The following is a 24,885-nucleotide window of genomic DNA, read 5'->3' as shown; positions in this document are numbered from 1 at the left end:
TAAGGATCCTCCCCGGTCTTGGTCATAAAGATAATGTAGAAGTCATTTGGCCTATTAGCCACCTCTGGTCATGTAGACTATTTGGTAGATCTGTTCCTGACTGTGAGAGCTTTGGGAACCCCTGACCGTAAGGCTCATTTAGATTACTCTCCACCTCCAGTCCTGATTGTAGGATCTTGATATGGCCTGACCCAACAGTGTCAATCACCAGGCTGTTTAATCACCCCCAATTCCCAGCATTCTGGAAGGAAGAACAGGTTTTATGCCCATTCCTTTGAGAGGACTATCCTGTGTGCTTGATATTCCTGGTGTTCCTGGAGATCTGTGGGCACAGGGACCTTTGTGCAGTGCTCTCAAATGTCTGCGACTAGAGAGATTAGTCAGCAGTTAAGGGCATTTCCTGCTCTTCCAGAGGACCCGAGTTCTGTTCCCAGCACCAAAACTGGGTGACTCCCAACTGCCTTTAATTCCAACTCCAGGGATTTAATGCCTCTTGTAGCCTCTCGGGTCCTGCACATACAGGTATGTACACACACACACACACACACACACAGAGAGAGAGAGAGAGAGAGAGAGACAGAGACAGAGACAGAGACAGAGACAGAGACAGAGACAGAGACAGAGATAGTCAGAGAGACAGAGAGAGACAGAGACATAAATACGTTTTTTAAAAGAATTTTAAAAATGTAAGTCCTCTGCAAGGTTAAGAGTTGGGATACATAAATAAACTACATAAATGAGCCAAGAGGCTTCTGTGAGTGGAACATGGTAAATGGTGCATATACTGGGTCCTTGTTATTTGTAAACTGTGTATGGAATTCAAAACCAGAAAACTCCTTTTGGGCTCTGGCTTAGGTTTGTGACCCGCTTCATCGAACTGGAAGGCCTGACCTGTCTGCTGAATTTCCTCCGGGGCATGGACCACACCACCTGTGAAAGCCGCATCCACACATCTCTCATTGGCTGCATCAAGGCTCTGATGAACAACTCTCAGGGCCGGGCACATGTCCTGGCACAACCTGAGGCCATCAGCATTATCGCTCAGAGCCTGCGCACAGAGAACAGCAAGACTAAAGTTGCGGTGCTGGAGATCCTGGGTGCAGTGTGCCTTGTACCTGGAGGCCACAAGAAGGTTCTACAGGCCATGCTACACTATCAGGTGTATGCAGCCGAGCGCACTCGTTTCCAGGTGGGCAATGGGTTGACAGGTTAGGATATCAACTAGGGGAGGGATGGGATGGCACAGGGTAAAGACAAGAGAGACTGGGAACCATGTAAAGGAAACTGGAAGAAAGGGACACCTGGCAAACTGCCCTGTCCACTCACAGAAGGAAGAAAGAGCTAGGACCCAGAAGTCTTCCCACGAGAGACCTAAGAAATTGTATGTTCAGGGTTGTGGTCTGGCTTTCAAAACAGATTTGTCCTCTTCACTAGACTGTGGGTCCCTGAGGCTAAGATACTGTTTTTGCTTCATGTTTTTGTGGCTCCGACTCTCTGAAATCGCGATAGGGACCCAGACAAGAATTGTTGAACTGAGTACAACTGGGGGAGTCAATACTTTAGGCCTGGGTGAATGCCAAATTTGTGGACACTGGGATCAGCCCTGGGAATGCAGGCCATGCTAAGCCCTGTTCTTTTGTCTGACCTCACTGAAGAATCCACATGTGCCTACTGGCGCATGTTTAAAGTGTCTTAGCTCGATGCCTGGTATCAAGCTTCAGTAGTTGACCTGACATTGCAAACTCTGTGTTTTATGAGTCAAGCTGTTGGTCTGGCATCCCACATCTGCAAATGAGCAGTGAGCCTGTGCAGAAAGTGGCCCCTGGCTCTTTGCAAAAGATGCAGAGACTAAAAATAGCATCCATGAGGTTGGGGAACTGGGCAGGAATGGCCACGGACTGTCAACAGCTGGTGTAGAGTCAGAGAGCAGCAGTGGAAGCCAAGCCCTGGGACTGAGCTGAGGAGAGTCAGAGGTGAGATATGGGGTAGAGCTGGGGAGGCACGATCAGTCAGAGAGAGGCTTCCTAGGTGGCTGGAAGGAAGGACAGTAGAAGAGGGGAAGAGACTTCTCTGTGAGTATCCAGAGACCCTTCCCCAACCATTCCTGTCTTCCTATTAGACTTTGCTGAATGAACTGGATCGAAGTTTAGGCCGCTACCGGGATGAGGTAAACCTGAAGACAGCCATCATGTCCTTCATCAATGCTGTCCTCAATGCTGGCGCTGGGGAGGTGAGTCCCCTTCCTTTTACTCTTGGACGTTGGGTAGTATGTGAGTTTGAGAGCTTTCTAGGCAAGTGACAGAGAGAAGGACAGAAGCATCTGGTTGGCATGACCACTGCTGACATATCATCTTCAGATACCTTTAGAATTCCTTATGTCCTTCTCTTGTGGCCATGGAAGGATGGCTTGTAGGAGTTCTACCTGACTCCACCAGGGATCCAGCCTTCCTTGGACCCAAGTCCATCTAGCAGTGACTGTTCAATGTGGTGTTGAGGACTGATTCTGGCTTTGCTCCCCACACTGTTCCTTTTGATTCTGAGTCTGAGAAGGCTCTGGACAGTTTCCTTCAGCAGTAGCATGGTGCATTGTGAGTTGGGCACAAATCCCCAATGAGGACAGAAGAGGCCAAGAAAACAATTAATGGTTTCTCCTTTTCCTTTCTCTGGACTGGAGTGAAGCGGGAGACTGACCAGGGGTTTATTTCAGACAGGTTTGCTTCAGAGAAATAGGGAGGTCAGAGGCAGTCTCTGGGCATGTTTCTCAATGAGTTTGCTACAGAACGTGATATGGGACCATGGCTGAGTTGGATGCTGACAGGGTCTATGGGTGTTTCTCTTGGACATAAGATGAGCCACTGAGTCTGGTCCTCCCTTGGTGACCCTCAGGATAACCTGGAATTCCGCCTGCATCTCCGGTATGAGTTCCTGATGCTGGGGATTCAGCCAGTGATTGATAAACTCCGGCAACACGAGAATGCCATTCTGGACAAGTAAGACCTCAGCTATACAGACCTACCACAAACCTGGGATGGCAGCCCCTCTTGGTGGGGTGGCTAGGACCTTAGAAAAGGCTCTTCTTCTCCTGGGGACCATACCCATCCTAATCTTACAGTCAGCACTGTACATGGCAGGTGAACCCTTGTGGGCCTGCTTATCTCAGCCCTGACATTACCGACACGTGAACCTGGTTCTCAACCAAGATAGTCTTGCCTCTGGGACATCTAGGAATAGGTGTGTGGTGTGGGAGCAGGTGTCCTTTGGTTTCAACCTGGTCTGGGAGAGCACAGCTGACACTCTTAGTTTTGAGGGGGCAGAAATGCTAAATATCCAGTTCTACAGAGATTTTCCCCACCCCAAGTGGATGCTGTAAATTCCCTGCTGATCAAAATCCATGATCACATTCCTATGTGTGAGCCATGTTGACTCCATCTCACTGGTGCAAGCCCTTTATTACAATGAGTTTTAAGAAAAGAGCGTGCAAGGCTGGGGAGATAACTCAGTAGGTCAGAGTTCTTACCTGCTGTGCAAGCACGAGGAGCTGAGTTCAGATCCCCAGGACCCATGGAAAAAGCCAACTATGGCTGCCAGGCTGAAACACCAACACTGTGGGAGAGGGAGACAGAAAGATTGCTAGGGTTTTCTGGCTACCATCAGTTTTGCTCCAAGCTTAATGAGAGACCTGGTTTAAAGGGAAAAGGTAGAGAGATAGAAGGGACACCCAGACAATATTCTCCCTTAGTCTCCAAATGTGCATAAAGCACAGATATATATCACACACGAGCACACATGCGCACACGCGCGCGCGTGCACACACACACACACACACAAATACATACATACATACAACACATATACATACTCATATACATACACATACACACACACACACACAGAGAGAGAGAGAGAGAGAGAGAGAGAGAGAGAGAGAGAGAGAGAGAGAGAGTGAGAGAGAGATGAGGGAGAAGGAGAAAAAGAAAAACAATTGTTTTAATATAGAAAGGGGGCAGTGTTCCTAAGGAAAATAAAGGAGAGATTAGCTTTGAGAACTAAGTTGCAGATAATATGGTAATATTGGGAAGACAGTAGTCCTTGAAAATGGATAGTTTTATCCTCCAGGAGGCACCTAGCAGTGCCTAAAAATGTTTTTGGCTTGACACAGTTAAGGGTTGAAGCTTCTGCATTTTTGAGACAGAGTTTTACACTACCGTCCAGACGAGCTTGGATCTCCATAGATAGCTCAGGCTGGTCTCAACTTCATGATACTTTTCTCCCTTAGCCTTCTGAGTGCTGGGATTGCATACTTGACCCATCGTGGTTGGGCTAAGGGATGTTGATGAGTAATTAAGGACATTACTAATAACCTGGAACCGTAAACAAAGCATCTTTCCACCCCCAAGGGACAACTGTGCTTAACAGGTCAAAGATGTCCAAGTGGAGAAATAGGATCTGTGGTGGCTGGACCTTGGTGTGACCACCCTAAAGGCAGCCCATGAAATCTTATCAAGGAGAGGGGGGTTGGCATACACTGCATAGCCTCTTCTGGTCTTGCCTTCGCCTCACCTAAACAAAGCTTTCAGATCCTAAGGGGACAGTGAAGGGGTTGGAACCATCTACCAGGGCTGCTCTAGCTTTCATATCACTTTCTCAGCACCCATATCTGCCCTCCCTATCTTTCTAGGCATTTAGACTTCTTTGAGATGGTCCGGAATGAGGATGACCTGGAGCTAGCCAGGAGGTTTGACATGGTGAGGTGCCTGTGGGGGTGGGACAGTTGTATGGGGTCCAGGGCACAACCATTGCTCCAGAGTCTATGCTTAAGGTCAGTCCAGTGCTGCTGGATCCCCAGTGGTCCCCAGTGGCCAGGTCCTATTTCTGAAGGAACTCTGATGGTGTGCTGGCTCTTAGAGCCTCATCTCATAAGCAATACCTGGTCACCTGCTCCCAGGAAACCAAAAGTCACAAAGTAAGACGGCCAGCATGTGGACATGCTGAGTCTCAGATTCTTTCCCTGGGCTGGTTTTTCCCTGCCTCCCTAAAATTTCCCAGGTTGCCCCTTTCTATCCATTCCATCTGAGCAGTTCTGAATACACACATCTTCATTGCTTACATGTTATATCAAACAATCTCATCTAAACAATAGCCTCTTTGGGGGCAGGACTTGCAGACAATAAGCATCACCCACTACATGTTCTCAAAGCCTGAGCTACTACAGGCCACCAGCTATTTTGAAGCATCTATGCCTGCTTCCTTCCCTAAGTGTGGATCAGCTATTCCTAGCAGGGGTGGGGGGCGGGTGTATTATCCATGGGGCACTAGTTAAGAGTGGACATGTTTTGCATGTCACAACTTGGGGAGGGAAGTGGGAGGATACCTTTGGCATCTAGGGTGTAGGGCTATGGATATCACTAAACATTCTTCAAGACATGGATGGAATGCTCCACCCCACCCTACCCCCACCAAAGAACTATCTGCCACAAGATGCCAGTGGTGCTGAGCTGGAGAAATTTATTTGTATAATTACTAACTCTTCCCTCTGATTTCATCTGTCTTTCTTCTTTTGCTCCTGGGTGATAGTCAGGAAAGATGGATAGGGCTGGGAAGATCAAAATGGCATCTTCTGGCCTTTGATTTTTTTTCCAACTCTGCTGTCTGGCTCCCCCTCTCACTGTGGTATAAACTCCCCTAGGTCCACATTGACACAAAAAGTGCCTCCCAGATGTTTGAGCTGATCCACAAGAAGCTGAAGCACACGGAAGCCTATCCCTGCCTGCTCTCTGTCCTGCACCACTGCCTGCAGATGCCCTGTGAGTACCCAGTTCTTGCCATCACTCTCTCTAAGCTTCAGTCTTGGGCCACCAGGTCCATGCGAGCCTGTGAGTCTGACACAGTTCCTTCTGTGTTTGCCTTTGTGAGGGCAGGCCCAGGGACTTGAGCTCCTCCATCATTGGGTTGCCTCCTGCCTCTCTGAGGGTGGAGTTAAGAAAATGGTTAGAGGCAACTCCAGCTGCGTAGTTCGACAAGCAGATGTTCAATCATGACCGAAATGCATCTTCTGTGATCTGTTGATGGCAGGTCCATTTGCAAAAGGAAGTTTCATGCTTAGAGGAAGAGAACAGATATGTGATGCTTACGTTGCTTTGTTTGTTTTGACTATGGTGTGGTTGTGTATGCATGTGTGTTGGTGTTTGTGTTTGTGTGTGTGTGTGTGTGTGTGTGTGTGTGTGTGTGTGTGTGTGTGNTGTGTGTGTGTGTGTGTGTGTGTGTGTGTGTGTGTGTGTGTGTGTGCCAGAAGTCAATATCAGGTATGTTCTATAGTTTTTGAGATAGGGTCTCTCTCACTGAACCCGGAGACCACAGATTCTGTTAGGCTGGCTAGCCTGTGGGCCTCAGGGATCCTCCTGTCTCTGTGCCCCCAGCCCCTTCACACTAGATATTAGGAACAGAGCTTGGTCCTAGTGATTGTGTGGCCAGCACTTTACTAGCCTGAGTCGTCTCCCCAGCCTCATGGTTGGCTTTGTTTTATACATCTTATCATTCTTGCTGACTCCCGACTTCTTTATGGACAGCAAATGGCATCTTGTGAGCAGGTGGCTGAGTTCTCAAATCCATGTGTTTTTGGGAGCAGAATAGATTACTCAAAATTACTCATCGTTGCCCATAATATAATTGGAAATGAGCCTCAGCTGCACTCAGTGTTTGCTACTTTAGCTTTCCAAAAATAGAACATCTTGAAAATTTGTTTGGTCCTCTGTAACGATCAGCCTAATCAGGATCACCAAAGTCTCGGTGATAATGGTGTTGGTGACAACCACAACTTATCTCGTTCTACCTCGGGGGCACTGTCTGATGGGAGGTTCTTAGCACATTGTTGCCAAACCTTGGGACAACCTGTATGCTGTTGCTTCAGAGTAAGTTCTTCACACAGAGACATTGTTTTTTCATGGTTTGGGGTCAGGCTTTAGATGAAACATGGAGCTGTGTGATCAGGTCCTTACTGCGCTCCTGTGGAGCAGGAAGTGGACATGTTGGCAGCACAGTGTTGGTAGAGTAGAGAGGGGGCCCAACATGCCGAGTTGTACCAGGAAGCCACAGGTCTTTAAACTTGGCCTGGAAGCTGGACAATGGCTCAGCGATTAAAGGCATTCACTCCTCTTCTGAGTTCAGGTTTCCAGAACACATGTTGGGTGTCTCACAGATACTTGTAACTCTGGCTCCAGAAGATCTGACAAACTTCTTCTGGCCTCTGAAGACACACACACACACACACACACACACACACACACTTACTTTTCTTTTTAAATCCAAAACTCATCCCAGATCTTCACAGATGGTGCTAGACTCTGATTTCTTCTGCTCCCAAGTGGCTCCCTGTTTGGTGGTCTATAAGCAATGTGAACGACACCCCCCCCCCGGCATCTTCTGTCTCTAAATCGGGCTTTGAAGACACAACTGTCTAGCTTATAGGCAGAATTTGATGTTAAGATTAAAGTAATTTTTCCTAGTGGCCATTAAAGATGAAGCAACCAGGGAAGGAGAGGTAACAGCTATCTCTTAAAAGGAAGTGCACACCCGGGTAGACTGTGATCAATGAGACCTTCATAGTTGAAGGCCATCTCTACGAGGAAGCCTCCCTGGGTTCTGCTCAGCCCTTCTGAACTCAACTTGTTGGCCTCAGTACAAACCTGGAAACCAGTTGTCATTCTTTTTTTTTTTTCCCTGTAAAGTGAAAATGAAGATAATCAAGTTTTTCCTGGAGACTCCATGATTCATCACGTAGTATTTTCAATCAGGTGTTTTATACAGACAGTAAAAAAAGCCATTCACATGCCCTAGGCACAATATGCCCAGCCTCAGTAGGAAACAGGAGCATTTCATGGTGTAGAAAAATGTTAGGAGGGTTTACCAGGCCATGGAAAGCCAGCCGCAGAGATAATGAGGAGTAGACTAGATTGTGAGTCTCCATGATCGGAAGCAGCACTGTCTTTTCCACCAGACCAGGAGCTAGCTCTCTGAGAGAGGTAAAGGGAGCTGACCTGAGCTTAGGCAGCCATACCAGAAAATGGACCCCAAGAGTTCCAGAACTCAGGGTAGATGCATGTCTTCTGTCCCTCAGACAAGCGGAATGGTGGCTACTTCCAGCAGTGGCAGCTCCTGGACCGCATCCTTCAACAGATTGTCCTCCAGGATGAGCGAGGGATGGACCCTGACCTGGCCCCACTGGAAAACTTTAATGTCAAGAACATCGTTAACATGTGAGTTTGTGCCTGGCCTCTGCCATCTTTACCCACTCTGGATTCTCCCAGCAAAACTTCAGTTCCCTCTTCAACACTGTGTCAGTGTTCAGAAACTCTGTTCATAGTATACAAAAGCCTGCTCCAGTGTGGCGGCTGAGTTAGCAACTTTGCTTGTTTCTGTGGCAAAATACCAGACCAAAGTAATGGGGTGGGGGGAGGCTGCTGGGGGGGGGTGTGGAGTGCCAAGGGTGTTTACACAGAGCGCTGGCCAGTAGACTACAGCTCATGTGCCATCCCAGTCCTCCAGTTTGAGTTGAGAATTATTTTGTTTTCTTTTCTTTCTTTCTGTCTTTCCTTTTTGTTTTGGAGTGGATGTGCATATATCGTGTGCACGATATCTTCTTGGGTTGCAGAAGTCTTTAAGATCATTTTAAGCTACTGTAAATGAGAAGGCTGATCCAAGTATAACACAGCCTTAAATGTCTCAGAGTTTAGTCTTAACATCTCTCCTCTGAGGCTCCAGAGGTCAGAATAGAAATGGGGTGGGGGGTGGGGTGGGGTGGGGGAAATCTATGTATATGAGCATATGCATGTGTGTATATATGCATGTGTGCACGCCTGTGCATGTGTGTGGTATGACTGGCTTTTCTCTTCTTGTTTCTGTTTCACACTCTTCTGACCCTTTCTGTGTCCCAGATTTACTAGCTAACACACATTCCTGACACCCTTCAAGATGTAGCTGGGGACAGGAGGCAGGAAGGAGGCGGGGGAAAGGTCTTAACTCAGGCTATGCAATAAAAGGCTTCCTGCTCTCTTTCTGCACATGAGTGCGTGGGAATCTTCTAGAGTTCTCTGCTAAGAGCCTTTCTCTATAGAACACAATTCATGTACCATGCAAGAGGTTCCCCACTCCCATCTGGCTGTGTCACTACTTTTGGTCCTCCTATCAACTCTTGCTTCCCTGGCAGTGCAGAACACAGCAACCTACAGTTTGTTGTTTCCAGTTATCTCCTAATTGGACCCCTGGATTTCATAGAAAAATGACATCAGCCCAGCTCACCCACTAGGGCTCCAACTGGCACCTGCTTCTCTCAGACAGGCTCCTGTGCCAGCAAACCCTAGGGGTGCCCATGGGTCTTTGCACAGCCACACTGCATTTGCCTGGTAGAACCCAGTCTACCCTGCATCCCTCCCCAATCAGGGAACATAATCAAAACTCTGTCTACCCCCCAAGGAACCACTTGGAAAAGCCAATGCCTGGACAGATCAGAAATCAGGGTCTTCCTCAGGGGAATAGAAATGCTTGTCTTCCACGAAGAGGTGAGGTGACTGTCAAAGTCATGTGGTCCCTCCTCTCCTCAACAGGCTCATCAATGAGAATGAGGTGAAGCAGTGGAGGGACCAGGCAGAGAAGTTTCGGAAAGGTGAGAGGGTCTGCCTAAAGCAGCTATGCTCCCACTCCCCGTGCCCACCATCCTGCCTGGGACTCCAGTTCTCCCCTCTCACTTTCTCTACGGGCCCGTTTCCCTCCAGAACACATGGAACTCGTGAGCCGGCTGGAGAGAAAAGAGCGGGAATGTGAGACGAAGACACTGGAGAAGGAGGAGATGATGCGGACGCTCAACAAGATGAAGGACAAACTGGCCCGCGAGTCTCAGGAGCTGCGCCAAGCTAGGGGACAAGTGGCAGAGCTGGTAGCCCGACATAATGAGAGCTCAGTACGCGGGCATCACCCCCACCCCATTTAGATAGTTCAGCCAGCCCATTGAGTATCAGGTCTGAGTGGGAAGAGGAGGTGTGGGGGAGAAGACAAGAACCCCCAGATTGGGGAGAAGAAAAAGGACAATCTTGGGCCACAACCATAGTGACTCTTTAGTCCACATGGGTGAGCCCATTATGCTAACAAATTAGAAAAGCAAAAAACAAACAAACAAACAAACAAAACCAACTTCCTCTGGATGATACTGTTCCCAGAAGTGTGTCTTGCACAAGAGAAGCAGATAGAATTTCTGTCCCTTCCTTTTGGCTGGATGTCTTTGTGCAGTGAGGATCCTGCCCTGCCAAATTCCTCCTCCTGATGCTTCACATTGATGTTTTGAGTGCATGCATGAGCTTGTGTGTTGGTTGCAGAGAGAGAAAAGAGGGTAATGTGGAGACTCCGTTAGCTCAGATGTACTATCCTGCCTTTCTTTGTCTTCCCACAGACCGGCCCGGTGTCCTCCCCACCTCCCCCAGGAGGTCCACTCACCTTGTCTTCCTCCAGGACAACCAATGATCTGCCTCCACCCCCACCACCTCTCCCCTTTGATAGCTGCCCACCCCCACCCGCACCACCCCTCCCTCCCGGAGGGCCTCCCATCCCCCCAGGTGCCCCACCCTGCTTCAGCTCAGGCCCACCCCCATCTCATGACCCCTTCTCCAGCAATGAAGCCCCACTCAGGAAAAAGCGCATTCCCCAGCCTTCGCACCCACTGAAGTCCTTCAATTGGGTCAAGCTGAATGAGGTAAGTCAATGTTCTTTGCACAAAGCATCTTGATTCGCCTTTGGGTCAGGCATTGGGATGGGGGTGTGTGATGGGTGCTGAGAGGGCTTTGCTGGAGTTAGGTGGCTCACTGTTCCCACCGAGGACACCAACACTGGGAGAGATGCTTGTCAAAGCCACTTGCCAATGAACCTATGTGTGCTGAGGGTGAGTTGAGAAGCAGACATTAGGGAGATGGCTCAATGGGCAACAGTAAGCATGAGACGCTGAACTTCTCGAGGCAGCAGCTCTACCTATGCATGCTGCTTTGTGATGGGCAGTGAGAAAGCCACAGGCCAGAAACACATGAGCAGGCAACCACCATCCCACGACCCCAAGCCAGAAGCTGTATGGAAAGCAAAAGATGTTAATTTATACTTGCAACTTGTAGTGTGTGTGTGTGTGTGTGTGTGTGTGTGTGTGTGTGTGTGTGTGTGTTTTAATGTAGTAAGTTAGGGCCAGGTGAGATGGCTCAGTGCATAAAGGTGCTTGCTGCTAAGCCTGGCAACCTGACTTGAACCCATGGAGCCCAGAGGTAGAAGGAGAGGACAGACTCCTGAAAGTTGACTTCTGACCTTGACACATATGTGTAGTGGCATGTGTGCATCCCCCACAAAAAATATAAAAATAATTTTAATGGAATGTGAAGGACTAAGTAGATAACTCAGGTTGGAAAAGTACTTGTCATGCAAGCCTGGGGACCTGAGCTTAATCCCTAGCACTCATGAAAAAGAAGAGGGGAAGGGGAGGAAGAGGAAGAAGAACGGAAAGAGAAAGAAAAAGAGAAGGCGAAGATGAAGGAGGAGAAGAGGAGGAGGAGGAAGTATAAGTAGTAGTACTGGACATGATAGCTTGGGGCTTGATCCCAACTCTGAAGAGGCAGAGGCAGGAGAATGCCCGAGGCTCTCTGTCCAGCCAGCCTAGCCTACCTGAGTTCCGGGACAGTGAGAGACACTGTCCTTATAAAGGTGAACAGTTCCTGAGGAACGCCACCTGCAGGTGACCTAATCTACACACTCACCATACACACATACACGTGCAGGCATGCCTCCGTATATGTGCATCCACACCCATGTACATATATACATACCCCCATAAATATATTAAAATTATAGGATGTGGCAGGGATTGAGAAAATAGAGTGGTGGGATGTTTCAGCCAGTGAAGAGCTTGCTGTGCAAGCCCAGAGACATGGGTTCAGTCCCAGAAACTAATGTGAAGGGAGAGGGAGAGAACCGACTCTACACAGTTGTCCTCTGACCGTCACAGGCACATGCTGTAGTGCACAAATGACCAGTGAACACACATCATGCACATCACATACACACAGAAGCAACAACAAGAACAAGAAAATACAGACAAGATAATCAATAGCTTCTATGATATTGTCATGTCCCAGGAACCTCGGTTAGAGATGACAAGAGTGTTGGAAAAATTAAATTGGAGCATTTAGATGGATATACTAGGGAAATATAATGAAAGTTACGATGTGGTGATTATGAGAAAGGTCTGGGCCCTGGGATGCTTCCACAAAGGAATGAAAGGCTCCACAGATGTGGGAGACAAGCTGTGTTTGGGAAGCAGTGAAGACTGGGGTGACTCGTCTGCCATTTTGGATACCCAAGTGTTTGAGCCATTCTATCTTTGCTCTGACCTCCACAAGAATACAAAGGACTGGGAGCTTTAATCTCATGGGCCTCCCTACCCCAAACCCTGTATAGGAGACACTAGGTCCCTGGATTGCCCCATTGCTTCAGTTAGCTCCTCCCCCTGCCTTCTTGACTCAGTTCCTATCCCTTCCTCTATCTCTGCCTCAGACCTTCCTTTTCAGAAGTCCAGTTTCTTTTTCTTTTTCTAGTCTCTTCCTCTATCCTACATGTGTGCTCCTGAATGCACTTGCACATGAGGACACACACACACACACACACACACACACACACACACACACAGTGGTTGTTTCCACCACGAAAAGAATCTGTCTGTGTTGGCTTTGGCCAGTTGCCTATATCCCTTGCTGCTGTGAGCTTCCTAGCCCAGCATTCCACATGAGGGTCCCTGGCCCTCGGAAGGCCACAGGAATGTCTCCTCCCTCTTGACTCTGGCCTAGCCTCCCATTTTCAGAGTTTAAGAAAACAGAAGTGAGTGAAAGGTACACTCTCAACTCTGAAGAGGAGAGGTAGGAAGGGGTGTGAGGGAGGTTGTCTGCTGGCCTCTAGACAGATGCAAGTAGGTGACTGGGTGATTTTAGTTCCAAAGACTAATGTTCTAGATGAGAAGAGGATTCTTGGAGGTGGGGCTGCATAATGAGGAGTGCTCTCCTATTCTCTGTTTGCCCTCTGCACTCCCATCCTCTGGATCATCAACACACTGTTACATGATTACTGGTGCAGTTTGGGCTTCTATTGGCCCTAGCACAAGGGTTCTCCAAAAAGAAACAAACAAACAAAATGGGATGGTACCTCAACTGAGAGCTGGAAACTGTAAACTTATAGGCCCATTGCAAACATTAAAGATGGAAATACCTTCCCTGGCTCTGACCGGCAGGAACTTGAGATAGGTTTTGCTGATCTGAGCAGAGTTACTACATGGGGCCAGCATGTCCCAGAGTTTGGCACATGTCCTCTTTCTGGAAACTGAGAAAAGTAGGAACAAGGTCTTGGGAAAGAAAAGGACCATCTCAGATCCAGGAAATGTAGTCTATGCACAGTCCCAGACTATCCCACATATATGTGAGCTGCAATGCTTTCAGGGACTCCATCAGAGAACAGGCCTGCAGGGTGCTCTCAGAGTATTGCCTTTGGTTGAATAGGTGCCCCAACTCTCCAGCCCTTGCAGTGATTTCTCAGATACTTCAATGTGGCCTCACATGAAAGGGAGAGATGACAAGGTGTCTTCTGTCTCTACCAAGAGTATTGTGGAAGAGGGATGTTGGAGAGGGGTGGTGTTATTGGACTCCTTTCTGGAAGTCTGAGACATTGGCCACTGAAACATGTGCCTTTGGGGATTAGTGGTGTTAGGGAAATCTTGGTGGCTCTGTCACAGAAGAGCCAGGCCAACCACCATCCTTCTCCTTACTCTGAATCTCAGGAGCGTGTTTCTGGCACCGTGTGGAATGAAATTGATGACTCGCAGGTATTTCGGATTCTGGACCTGGAAGACTTTGAAAAAATGTTCTCGGCATATCAGAGGCACCAGGTAAGATTTGTACCCTCTGGTCTCTTAGATATTGACTTTCATATCTTGACTTGCACACATGTGTGCACAGGTGCACACACATTTGCATGTACATGCTCACACACATACACAGAGACACAGACACAGGTACACACACAGACACACACAGACACACACACAGACACACACACACACACACACACACAGACACACACACACACACACACACACACACACACCTTCCTACACAGATGTTAAGACTATAGGGAAGAAGATGGATGCTGCTTTGTACTACTTCATGGGATCAAGACTGGGGCTGGGGCCTGGAAGGCCCTGCTCTGCTCTGTTGAGTCTCTGGCATGTGATGGCCAGTTTTTCCAGCCACAGAGAATGGAAGGGTTGGGGGTTGTTTTTCAGCCACATACAGGTCTAAAGTGACAAGCACTTGTAGGGACCACCAGGGGTACTGATTGTCAGCCCTCACCTTCGAATACTGAGTGGCTTTGAAGATGTGTGGGGCCCTGGAACCTGAATACAGCTGTCATGCCTGGGGGCCTTCCACAGATCCAATTGGTGATGAGCATCAGGGGCTCTGTGCCCCTTGCTTTCTCTGCATGTCTTCTAAGGTTTGCATGCTCGTTTCTTCATCTCTGCTTGTCCCAGGACTCCAGCTTTAAGGACTTCTGGTATACTCAGGGGTCCTGCGCTCTGGTTGGTGACTAGTTGCTGAGGCCTGCCTTCAAGAGGTCTGCAGAGAGTCTCCTACTCTGCTTTTTACCAAGTCCAGACCTGGAGATGACTCTTCATGAGGCCATCAGGGCCAAGGTCATGTAGGGCCCAGCCAAAGAAGCAGTGTGGAGTTGACACTCTAGCCCTGTCTTGAGGTTCCAGAGAAAATAACTGATTATTTATTTGATTTAAAAATGTGGGTGCCTGTGACATCTGATCCTCTGCTCTTAATTCCAAGCAGCATTTTAGCTCATGCTGTGGTTAAGCTGGCCTGGTCATGGGCAGCAGTCAAGGCTGCAGAAGCTGGGAAGAATTATGTGAACACCTGTGTCCTGAGCAGGACAGGGTTGGGCAAGCCCATGTCTTCCCTTCACTTGTGAGTCATTATCTGGGCTTTTGGACTGGCCTTTCCAGACTCCAAGGCCCTGAGCTGGGATGGGAGACATGTAGGAAAGAATCCATATGGGGCTTAAGGCCTCCCAGCTTACTGAGAAGTGAGTCTGTCTTAAAATCCTCTGATCCTCCTGCTTCCTGCTGCTGGTCCCACCCCTCACAGCTCACCTGGACCTTGCTCACATCAGCATCTAGAACTAAAGTCAAACTGGAGTAATGCCAAAAGCCAAATTTACCTGCTGGCTACCTCTCTGTGTCTTAGGGCCCCAGGCTTTGATCCATGGAGCAGAGAAGGGTCCTGAGTCCTCTATGTTCTAGGTAGGATCTGAGCCCATGGCTTCAACTCCATCAGTGTCAGGAAGAAAGACTCAGGACAAGCTATGCTTCCCGGTCCTCTTAGACATCAGATAGGCAAGGAAAAGAGCAAATTCAAGGTCATCTGCTTTTCCTGACCCAAAGATGGGGACCATCACAGGCTTCTGATTCAAGTTCATGTGCTGACACAGAGTTCACCTGGGTAGAGGAACACCCTCTGTCCACTCAGCAGGTTCTCAGCAGAGGCAAAGGTAGAACTACTGGCCAAAGATCAGGGTCCCAGTTCTCATGTTTGGGGGCTACTTGGCCCAACTGGGTGCCTCCCTGGTTCCCAAGTGGCAGTATGCCTGGTGTTTGTTTCTTTGGGTTCTGTGGATGCATGTCTGCCCTGAGCTGCTGTCCACAGCTCTTTCCGGGTTCCTGTCTCCTGTTCCTGGGGACACAGAGGACAGAACAGTTACCAAGGAAGCCCACATTTGTCTTGATGTTCTCGAGTCCCCTGCCTATTGACTAACATTGTGCATGTTTAATTCTCTGATGGCTGTGGCTGCTGCCTGCCTAGGAGCTGATAACTAATATGATTCTCAGCAGGTGAGTCACTCTTGGGGCTCTGAACATTCTGTCTCTTACCCACTGTCCTGGGCTGTAGCCCAGAACTGGGTCCATGAGAGAAGGCTTGCCTGCACGGTCTTCAGCCTTTATCACTCATCCATGTAGGCTTGCATGCAGGAGGGGCCCCACAGAGAGAGAGGAAATGTGAGAGACGGAGGGGCGGCGAGCAGACCTCTGCCAGCTGTGGAGGCGAGTGCCCACAGAAGTGAGAAGGCTTCTAGGTCTATGGTATCAGCTACAGGTGCCAAGGCAAGGCTTGCCAGCATGACTACACATGTTGGGCACTGCACAACTCCAGAGGGAAAAATCCACAAAGACAATGGCGTGCCTGGCTGACCCTGGAGTTGTGTGCCTTGGAACATGTGCTCTGGGGAAGTCCCTAGCTGTGTGCTAGAAAGGCTCCTGCATCTCTGACCAGGGGGTTCCAACAGAAGGAGGTTTGGGAATCTTTGATGTCTACCTACTGGTATCCCAGAAGTGAATTCACTATGGATTCTGCCTCTGTTTTTTCCATATGGCCTTGTAAAACCCTCTAGTCCTGCCACACTGAGATAGGCTGGAGGTCTCCAGGAGTTAGAAACCATGGCCTTATGAGGGCTTGAATCAACTCACCCTTGGGGAGGCTCTGGGTGGGTATAGATGTCTGCTAAAGCAAACCATATTGCCTGAAGCCATAGAGATTAATTATGGCTTCCATTTGGACAGCTCCTTTCCTGGCTTTCCAAGAGAGGCTGAGCTCTAAGAAGAAGGACACTTCACGACCCTCCATCTTTTCTAGCCCAGAGTGGTCCTACATCCTCTCTTAAGAGTTGGTGGTTAAACACCTTGCCTCTCACATCTTCTCTTTCTCTTTCTTTACGTCCACTGGGTTAGGGGCATCCCCACATTGAAAGAAGGGTGGGTCTGGGTGGTGGGCATGAAGAGTGGGGCATCAACCTCAGTGGTTCCCTTTGTAACTCATCATTTGCAGAAAGAACTGGGCTCCACAGAGGACATCTACATAACCTCCCGCAAGGTTAAAGAGCTGTCAGTCATCGATGGCCGGAGGGCCCAGAACTGTATCATTCTTCTCTCCAAGTAGGTGCTTACCTGTAGCAGGGAAAGGGACTGTCTTAGTCAGGGTTTCTATTCCTGCACAAACATCATGACCAAGAAGCAAGTTGGGGAGGAAAGGGTTTATTCGGCTTACACTTCCATGCTGCTGTTCATCACCAAAGGAAGTCAGGACTGGAACTCAGACAGGTCAGGGAGCAGGAGCTGATGCAGAGGCCATGGAGGGATGTTCTTTACTGGCTTGCCTCCCCTGGCTTGCTCAGCCTGCTCTCTTATAGAACCCAAGACTACCAGCCCAGGGATGGTCCCACCCACAAGGGGCCTTTCCCCCTTGATCACTAATTGAGAAAATGCCTTACAGTTGGGTCTCATGGAGGCATTTCCTCAACTGAAGCTCCTTTCTCTGTGATAACTCCAGCTGTGTCAAGTTGACACAAAAATAGCCAGTACAGGGACCCTCCCAAAAAGCCCAAAATGGGTAGTGGAGGGGCTAGGATGTGGATAATTCGGTGGCAGTGCTTGTGTGACTGCCTGCCCAGCGTGCACCAAGCCCTGGGCTAATTCTGAGCACTGCCGAACAACAAATGTAGACACTGAGCTGCAGGCCTGGGGAAAGGTGGCAGAGGAACAGGGTGGGTGATGCTGGCTCTCTGACATCCCCTGGAGGAGAGAGGGGTGGGTGCGGATCTAGACCTCTGGCCCGCAAACCCATGTTAAGCAGCGGCATTAGGCTCTGCAGACAGGAAACAGCCCTGGCCATGAAGCTCCCATAAGCATCTGCCAGCCAGCGGAGCTGCCCTAAGCCCACGGAGGACCCACTGTGCTTAGGCCTGGGAGCCGCATGATCTCAGCCTGCAAGCATTTCCCTGGGCTTAGGAACAAACAAACAGTATCTGTGTTAACAGCACAGCTTCTGTGTGGGGGCCTCCCCCAGGCAGGGTCAAGGGCACCGCCCCAAGCTCTATTCTTAGTGCCGCCTACGGCCTCCTCTGGGACATCTGCCCCCTTTGCCCTCCCACAAGTCCCTTGGCCTGAGTTTCTTCCATTGAGTTGAGTGGGGGTGGGGGTGGAGGTGGGGGTGGGGGTGACTGGTTCCCTAGAGTCCTCAGTGGTTGTGTACCTGGAGGGGTGGAGAACAGCTATGTAGGTGGATGAGCGGAGGGGGGGGGGAATCCTGGAAGGCTAGTGGGAGCTGGATGGGAACTGGGTACTGTCAGAGATGGAGAGTTCTGCTGCCCCCTGTTCTGTCCTCCCATGGAGATGCTGAACACATCTGAGGCAGGAGAGAGGGGTGGAGGAGGAAAATAAGACTGTCAGAATGCCTCTGCCTGTCTGTCTTAATCTCCCGTGTCTCATCAGTTCCGAGGAAGCCCAAGCAAAGCAACAGGGACTCAGGCTTCGATGAGAACTGTAACATTCATTATTGGATATATGGAGTGAATCATATTTCCTCTTTATTAAAATTAGACTCTATTATGAAGTTGGCCTGGGACGGCTTTGTAGAGGAGGTGGGAGAGCAGGTTCAAAGTGAGGGCTGGAGAGGAGAAGATGAGGCCATACTGTATAGAAAGAAACCCCAGGGGCCGTCCTGAGGGCCAGGCCAGACTGCTCAAGGTGGATTTGTTGTAGGTTGAAGCTTTCTAATGATGAAATACGGCAGGCCATCTTGCGGATGGATGAACAAGAAGACCTCGCTAAGGACATGCTGGAGCAGGTGAGGACCCTCAGGGGAGGGGAGGCTGCCAACCTGGGGGCAGCCATGCCGCTTTCTTCCCCATCCCGGAAAGGCTGAAGCCGTGGGGTTGAAGACTTAGATCTGAAGGCACTGAGGAGGTTTCTAGAAACTCTCCTGGACTAGCCTTTCCTACAGAACAGACCACCAGAGAACTTCGTGGTCCCAGCAAGGTCTCAAGGAAGAGTCGGGGTGGCAATGGTCATTTCCTCATCCATTCTTCACGTTAATCATTGATGGTGTCCTTTAAGAAAGACCCAGCAAGTAGCAAACACGCACGCTGCCAACTGAACTTGATTAAAATGAAGAGCACAGTTGTCAAGCATGCGCAGAGTCCTGGAGGTCCACAGAAACTGAGTGTGGTGGTGCACATCTACAATGCCACACTGGGGCTTGAGGCCAGCCTAGGCTTCATGAGACTCCATCTCAAGAGATGAGCTGGGCTACTGGAGGGAGGATGGCTCAGCAGCTAGGAGCACTCGATGCCTGTATCGGACCCAGGTTCATTTCCTGGTATCCGTATGCTGGCTCACAATCACTTATAATGCCAACTTCAGGAGATCAAACTCCCTCTTTCTACCTCTGTGGGCACCAGGCACACACATGGACTGGCATACATGCTGACAAAACACCCATACACATAAATTAAAATAAATTTGAAAATATAAAAAATGAAGAAAAAGAGCCAGTGTCAATCAGAGAATATGTTACTTTTTTCCTCAGGGGATAGCCAGGCAAAGTGTAGATAGCATTTTCCAAGAGGACATATAACAAATGGTGTGTGTTCCTGGTAAGGAATGCTACAGATCAGTGAGAAACTAGTGAAAGAAGCAGTTGCTGAAGTTTTGAACCATCGCTTTATGGAAGACAGTGTCTGGCAGCCTGTGAGCACCTGGAAGGTCCCAGTGTCAGGAGTCACCAGACAAACAGCCAACCACAGTAGAGGAGTGCCACACTCCCATCTGTTAGCTAAAATTAAAGACCAACAGCCACATGCTGATAAAGGAGTAGCAGAACTGGAGTTGCCATTCATCTTACTTTACAGAGCCATTGGGCATGCATATTAAGGCTAAGCATGTGTCTGCCCTGTTACCCAGGAATCTCACACTTAGGTACATACTGACGAGAGGCCACTATAAATATTAAAAGACATACACAGACACAATTATAGTCACTTGATTTATTAAACCTCCCAGAGGGTGAGCAACACAACTGATCATTAATAGGGAAGTGGATAAACTGACTGTGGTACATCCCTTCTGTGGGATACTACTAAGCAGGAAATAAAGACAAACCAGTGTATACAGCATGCGTGAATCTTAAAGGTTATGTTGAGTGTAAAGATGGGAATTGGACATAGTGATGTTCTGTGGCTATGACAAAATACCTGAGACCAGGAAATCTATAAATAAGAGTTGACTTGGCTCATGGCTCTGGAGGCTGGGAAGGCCAAAAGCACTGTGCTGGGTCTGCTTGGGCCTTGTGAGGTCTTAGACTATACCAAAGCATGGTAGAGGGCATCACAGCAGGAGACAGAACAGATGCACCTCTTGCTCTTATTGGGCCACTAATGTCATTGCTGGGGTCTCACTCTTGTACCCTCATCTAATCCGGATTATCCCCCAAAGGCATTCCTGCTAGATGCCATTAACATGTGAATTGGGAGGTTCCTGTGTGTGAACTCTAGAGGGATACTTTCCAACAATGACTCAGGGGGTAAGGCACAGGCTGCTCTTATAGATGACCAGGGTTTAGCTTCCAGCACCCACTTGGAGGCTCACAAACCTCTGTAATTCTGATCCCCTCTTCTGTTCCCCACAGGCACTGCACAAACCTGCATTTACATACCCAAGCTTTGGGTAAAAATACCCAAGCTCACTATGTAGCCAGGCTGACCTCCAAACTGATGGGTAGAGCAGGTTGGCCTCAATTTGCTAGGTAACTCAAGCTTACCTGGAAGTTGGTATATAGATGAGGCTGGCCTTCAACTTGTTATGTAACCTAAGCTACCCTCAAAAATTGGTATGTAGCCCAGGCTGGCCCTGAATCCTCCTGCCTCAGCAGGCCCCTCCTCATACTGAGCAGAGGCAGTGCAGGAACGTCTCTATGTTGAATGGACTGTGCATCCATCTGCTTCCCGTATGACTCACGCCCGCTCTTTGCAGCTTCTCAAGTTCATTCCCGAGAAGAGCGACATTGATCTCCTAGAAGAGCACAAACATGAGATTGAGAGGATGGCGCGTGCAGATCGCTTCCTCTATGAAATGAGCAGGTCAGTTGGGAATGGGGCACGACAGGTAAGAGGGGGTTCAGGGCCCAGCTTTGACAGTAGGGCACCAGGTATAGCAGGAGAAATGGGATTTAGGCAGCAGCTCTGGCCAAGGAAAGGGAGGGAAGAATAGCCCAAGAAAAATCTGGGGCTACCTTGGAGCCATGGGTTCACCTGCGACTTTGCCCACCCTGTCCACAGGATCGACCATTACCAGCAACGGCTACAGGCCCTGTTCTTCAAGAAGAAGTTCCAGGAACGACTGGCTGAGGCCAAGCCCAAAGTAGAAGGTAGGGCTGGAGCCTGCAGTGCACACCTGGAGAGAGGACGTATCTGGGGATTGATCGATGGGGCAGAGGGAAACACCTGCCTTCCCCTGACCCCAGAGAGGTGCCCAAATCAAGTGTAACATGTAAAACTATGACATTTAGATTTTTCATCAGGGTTTCATGGGATCTAGGCTTCCAGCTTACTAGGTAGCTGAGGCTGACCTTGAACTCCTAATCTTCCTGCCTCTGCTTTCCAAGGGATGGGACTATAGGAGTGTGCACACCACCAGCTTGGAACTATAATTATTATAGAGAAATGTTCTTGTCCAGGTTGGCTTACATGCCAATCGCATGATGCTTTCCTCTGCCTTGGGATTGGCTCTCCAGAGGGGTGTGTGTGTGTGTGTGTGTGTGTGTGTGTGTGTGTGTGTGTAAGTAAATAGGAATGTAGCCAGCATCCTTCTTGGGGCCTGGCATGCCCAGAGTCATCCATTCTGTCCTACTTAAGAAGCACTGGGTTCACAAACTCAACTGGCATGTCTGCTTAAATGTGAGCTCATCGGAAGGTCCCTAGAAGTGTCTGGGGGATACAGACCTCCTCTATCACCATTGCCATTTCTGAGATCCTTGAGGAATGCTGTAGCAGTGTAGATGTTTGCTGTCTTTCCAATTGATACCCTTCCTCCTGCCCCCTAGTCACTCACTGTGTCAGAGAGCATATCCTTGGGGCTGCCTGAGGGGACAACAGAGGAGCAGGGCTCAGGAAGTGGTAGGAACACTGGAGGGCAGGATGGTAGACAGATATGTGCACCTAGCAAGGCAGAAGCAGGAGAAACTGATTGGGGACTCACTTGCAGTAAGGACAAGACTTACAGGGCAGAACAAAACACAACAACCAAACAAACAAACAAACAAAACAAGAGACCGTCTGGGAGGCTCAGGGTGTCAGGCTAAGTGCATAGCAGAACATAGGCGCCTGCTGGGGCATAGCAGGACATAAGCGCCCCCTGTTGGACATTCTTGGAGATGCCTAGTTCAAAGAGCAGGCTGGGGCTTTCTCAAAGGCTGCCTTGGGATTTCTGCAGTAGGAGTTTGTAGAGATAAAGGAAGCAGTGTTTGGTATGTACACACATATGCCTGCAGCAAGGGACCTGCAGATTGTAATAAAGAATAGATCTCTGTGGTATCTTCTTGCCCCGGTGGTGGGCAAGGCCTTATTATCATCTATACCCTCTTTTTGCTGCAAGCATTCAGGCTAGTGTGTGGGTGGTTCACTAATTATGCATCTTAAGTCAAGCAAATGTGTGTGGTGGCCATTTGGAACTATGGAACCAGAGTAGCTTAGGCACTGGAAAGGTTTCATCTTAGACTGTTCATTGCTCGAAGGAGCAAGTACCTAAACTCTAAGACTCAGCCAGGATGGGCCATAAAGTGTCTCTTTAATATCAAGTTGCACGGAGAAAGACATGCTGGAGAGAACAACATATTTAGGGGATATCAAACTTCTATAGCTGAGATCCAAAAGACATCCGTCCACTAGGGATGGCTGCTGTCCTTGAAGGGCTAGGGAGCGGTGCCTGAAGGCGTACACACATAAGCCATGTCAGGAGTTGAGCTTCTAGGTCTCTCAGAAGTATTCCTGAAGTAGCTAAGGCAGAGCCCACCTCAGCTGGGTGCTGAGCTATTGACACCCACCTCTCGTCCCCCAGATGGGGCTCCGGGGGAAGTTGCTTCAATGTGGTGTACCGGGTTTGACAAATTTCCCAATTCCCCTTTGAATATATTCTCCCTATGAATACATTCAATGCTGAGCACACCAAAATCACCAATTCTCATTACAAGTAGATGCACTAAATATAGCCTGGGTGAATGTGCCGGCAAGTGTAATATCTTTATGAATGCATTCATGCACGCATTATTCTCGCGAACGTCTGAAATGTCAGATCTGCAGATGGGAGTTTTCTCATCTCCTGATTTCCTCTCAACTCTTATCATTTTCTGTTTTGCCAACATTTTTAGCATTTTTTTAAAGGCTATCCCTTTGTAGATTTTTCAAACAGCTCATCAACCTTAGAAAAACTATCCCCAGCCGTGTAAAATTGCAGAGGATTTTTGCAAGTAGGTTTTATTTACTTTTTTTTTTTGGAAAATGAACTTTTTATTGAAATATGGCACACACACACAGACTACAGCTGTTCATTCTGGGCGATTCATAAGTCTCTCCCCTTCCTGTCCGTGTAATCAACTCAGGTCAAGAAACTGAATGTGCTCAGGCTCTGTATGTGTTTCCCTTCCCATCCTTTGCTTGTGAGATTTCACCGTTAATGGCTGAGCCATTCATCAGCCAAGCCCCCTCCCCTGACCCTTATCTGGGATCTCTCTACATAGCCTGACCATCCTCAAACTTACTATTTAGGCCAAGCTGGCATCAAACCCACAGAGATTCTCCTGCCTCTGCCTCCCAAATGCGTGGGCGGATTAAAGGCGTGCACCGCCTTCACCTGGCTCCAGCCCTTCTTTATATCCCCCTTCCAAACATTCAAGTAATGTCACCCTCCAAGGGAAGCTTTTCTCGCTCCACTTCAGAGATAGCTTGATGTCTGGATATTTTGAATTTTCTATAACTGGAACGGTGTTTTATGAGTGATTTTTCCATTGCTTTTTTTTTTTTTTTTTTTGGCTTATGCCTTAAGAATCCATCCCCCCTAAAGGTGGTGGGGGCTGTTGAGCTAGGCAATGTGTGCCTTAGCATTTGCTAGGGCCCCAGTGACAAATAGCTCCCCCTTGGGAGTGTGAGGGGACTGCAAAGCAGTCCCACTGGAAGATCTGCCCAGTATGGATGCTGACTTCCCCATGGCTGTATAAACGGAGCCCCTTCCCAAATCTTCTCCAGTTTATATACTCTAGGTCCCCATACCCGGCCCCCAGACCTCACGGTCATGCAGCAATTACACACAGGTGTCTGGGGGCGTGGATGGATACATGAATGGGAGTTCCAGGACCCTGCCTGCTCCCTCCTGTGTGGGAACACCCAACAGTCAATAAGCCCGGTGGGGACTGTCATTCACAAGTAACTACCACTAAACTGAAGACAGTGGTCTTGGGGGACTTGGAGGTTAATGCTGTACAACAGCTGAGCATTCTGGGTTTGAATTCTCCCTAGAGCTACATGTGGAGAGTGGATATTCAGTTTTCAGTGCCGTGTTTGATTCCACTACAAGGCAGTTTACGTCTTCTGGTTTGTAGTTTTGAAAAGACTGGGCTGGGGGAGCTGGGGAGACGGCAAGTTGGAAAAGGGCTTGCAGTATAAGCATGGGGACCTGACTCCAGAACTCACATTTCCAAATCCTGAGAGCTGGGCTTGGTGGCACACCTGTAACCCCGTGCAGTGGATGCTGATTGACAGATTCCCAAGGCTCCCAGGCCGGCTAGCCTAGCCGAAAGGGGCAAGGTTCATGTTCACTGAGGAACATGTCTCAAAAACAAGGTGGAGGGTGATTGAAGAAGACACACCTCATGTCAGTCTCCAGCCTCTATATGAATGCTCACACATGCACACACACACACACACACACACACACAC

General features: G+C 48.9%; 1 protein-coding gene across 5 annotated transcripts in view; it reads left to right on the top strand.

Moving 5' to 3' along the window:
• The window catches only part of Daam2 (dishevelled associated activator of morphogenesis 2), a 105,280-nt gene that overhangs the window by 72,731 nt on the left and 7,664 nt on the right, over nt 1–24,885 (top strand). For 3 of the 5 annotated variants that reach the window (XM_021186429.1, XM_021186431.2, XM_021186430.1), the window contains exons 6-20: nt 856–1,189; nt 2,120–2,230; nt 2,887–2,990; nt 4,679–4,745; nt 5,687–5,804; nt 8,114–8,252; nt 9,600–9,658; nt 9,768–9,952; nt 10,439–10,738; nt 13,844–13,951; nt 16,085–16,228; nt 16,950–17,056; nt 18,662–18,746; nt 20,930–21,036; nt 21,235–21,323. In XM_021186429.1, the coding sequence (XP_021042088.1) occupies nt 856–1,189; nt 2,120–2,230; nt 2,887–2,990; nt 4,679–4,745; nt 5,687–5,804; nt 8,114–8,252; nt 9,600–9,658; nt 9,768–9,952; nt 10,439–10,738; nt 13,844–13,951; nt 16,085–16,228; nt 16,950–17,056; nt 18,662–18,746; nt 20,930–21,036; nt 21,235–21,323 (2,057 nt within the window). The remainder of the gene's footprint in view (nt 1–855; nt 1,190–2,119; nt 2,231–2,886; nt 2,991–4,678; nt 4,746–5,686; nt 5,805–8,113; nt 8,253–9,599; nt 9,659–9,767; nt 9,953–10,438; nt 10,739–13,843; nt 13,952–16,084; nt 16,229–16,949; nt 17,057–18,661; nt 18,747–20,929; nt 21,037–21,234; nt 21,324–24,885) is intronic. The other 2 variants (XM_029471082.1, XM_029471083.1) reach the window with 2 other exon arrangements.

The sequence above is a fragment of the Mus caroli genome, chromosome 17 (assembly GCF_900094665.2).
Source record: "Mus caroli chromosome 17, CAROLI_EIJ_v1.1, whole genome shotgun sequence".
NCBI lineage: Eukaryota > Metazoa > Chordata > Mammalia > Rodentia > Muridae > Mus > Mus caroli.
Note: the sequence above shows the minus strand (reverse complement) of the source record. Positions and strands in the feature narration are given on the sequence as shown.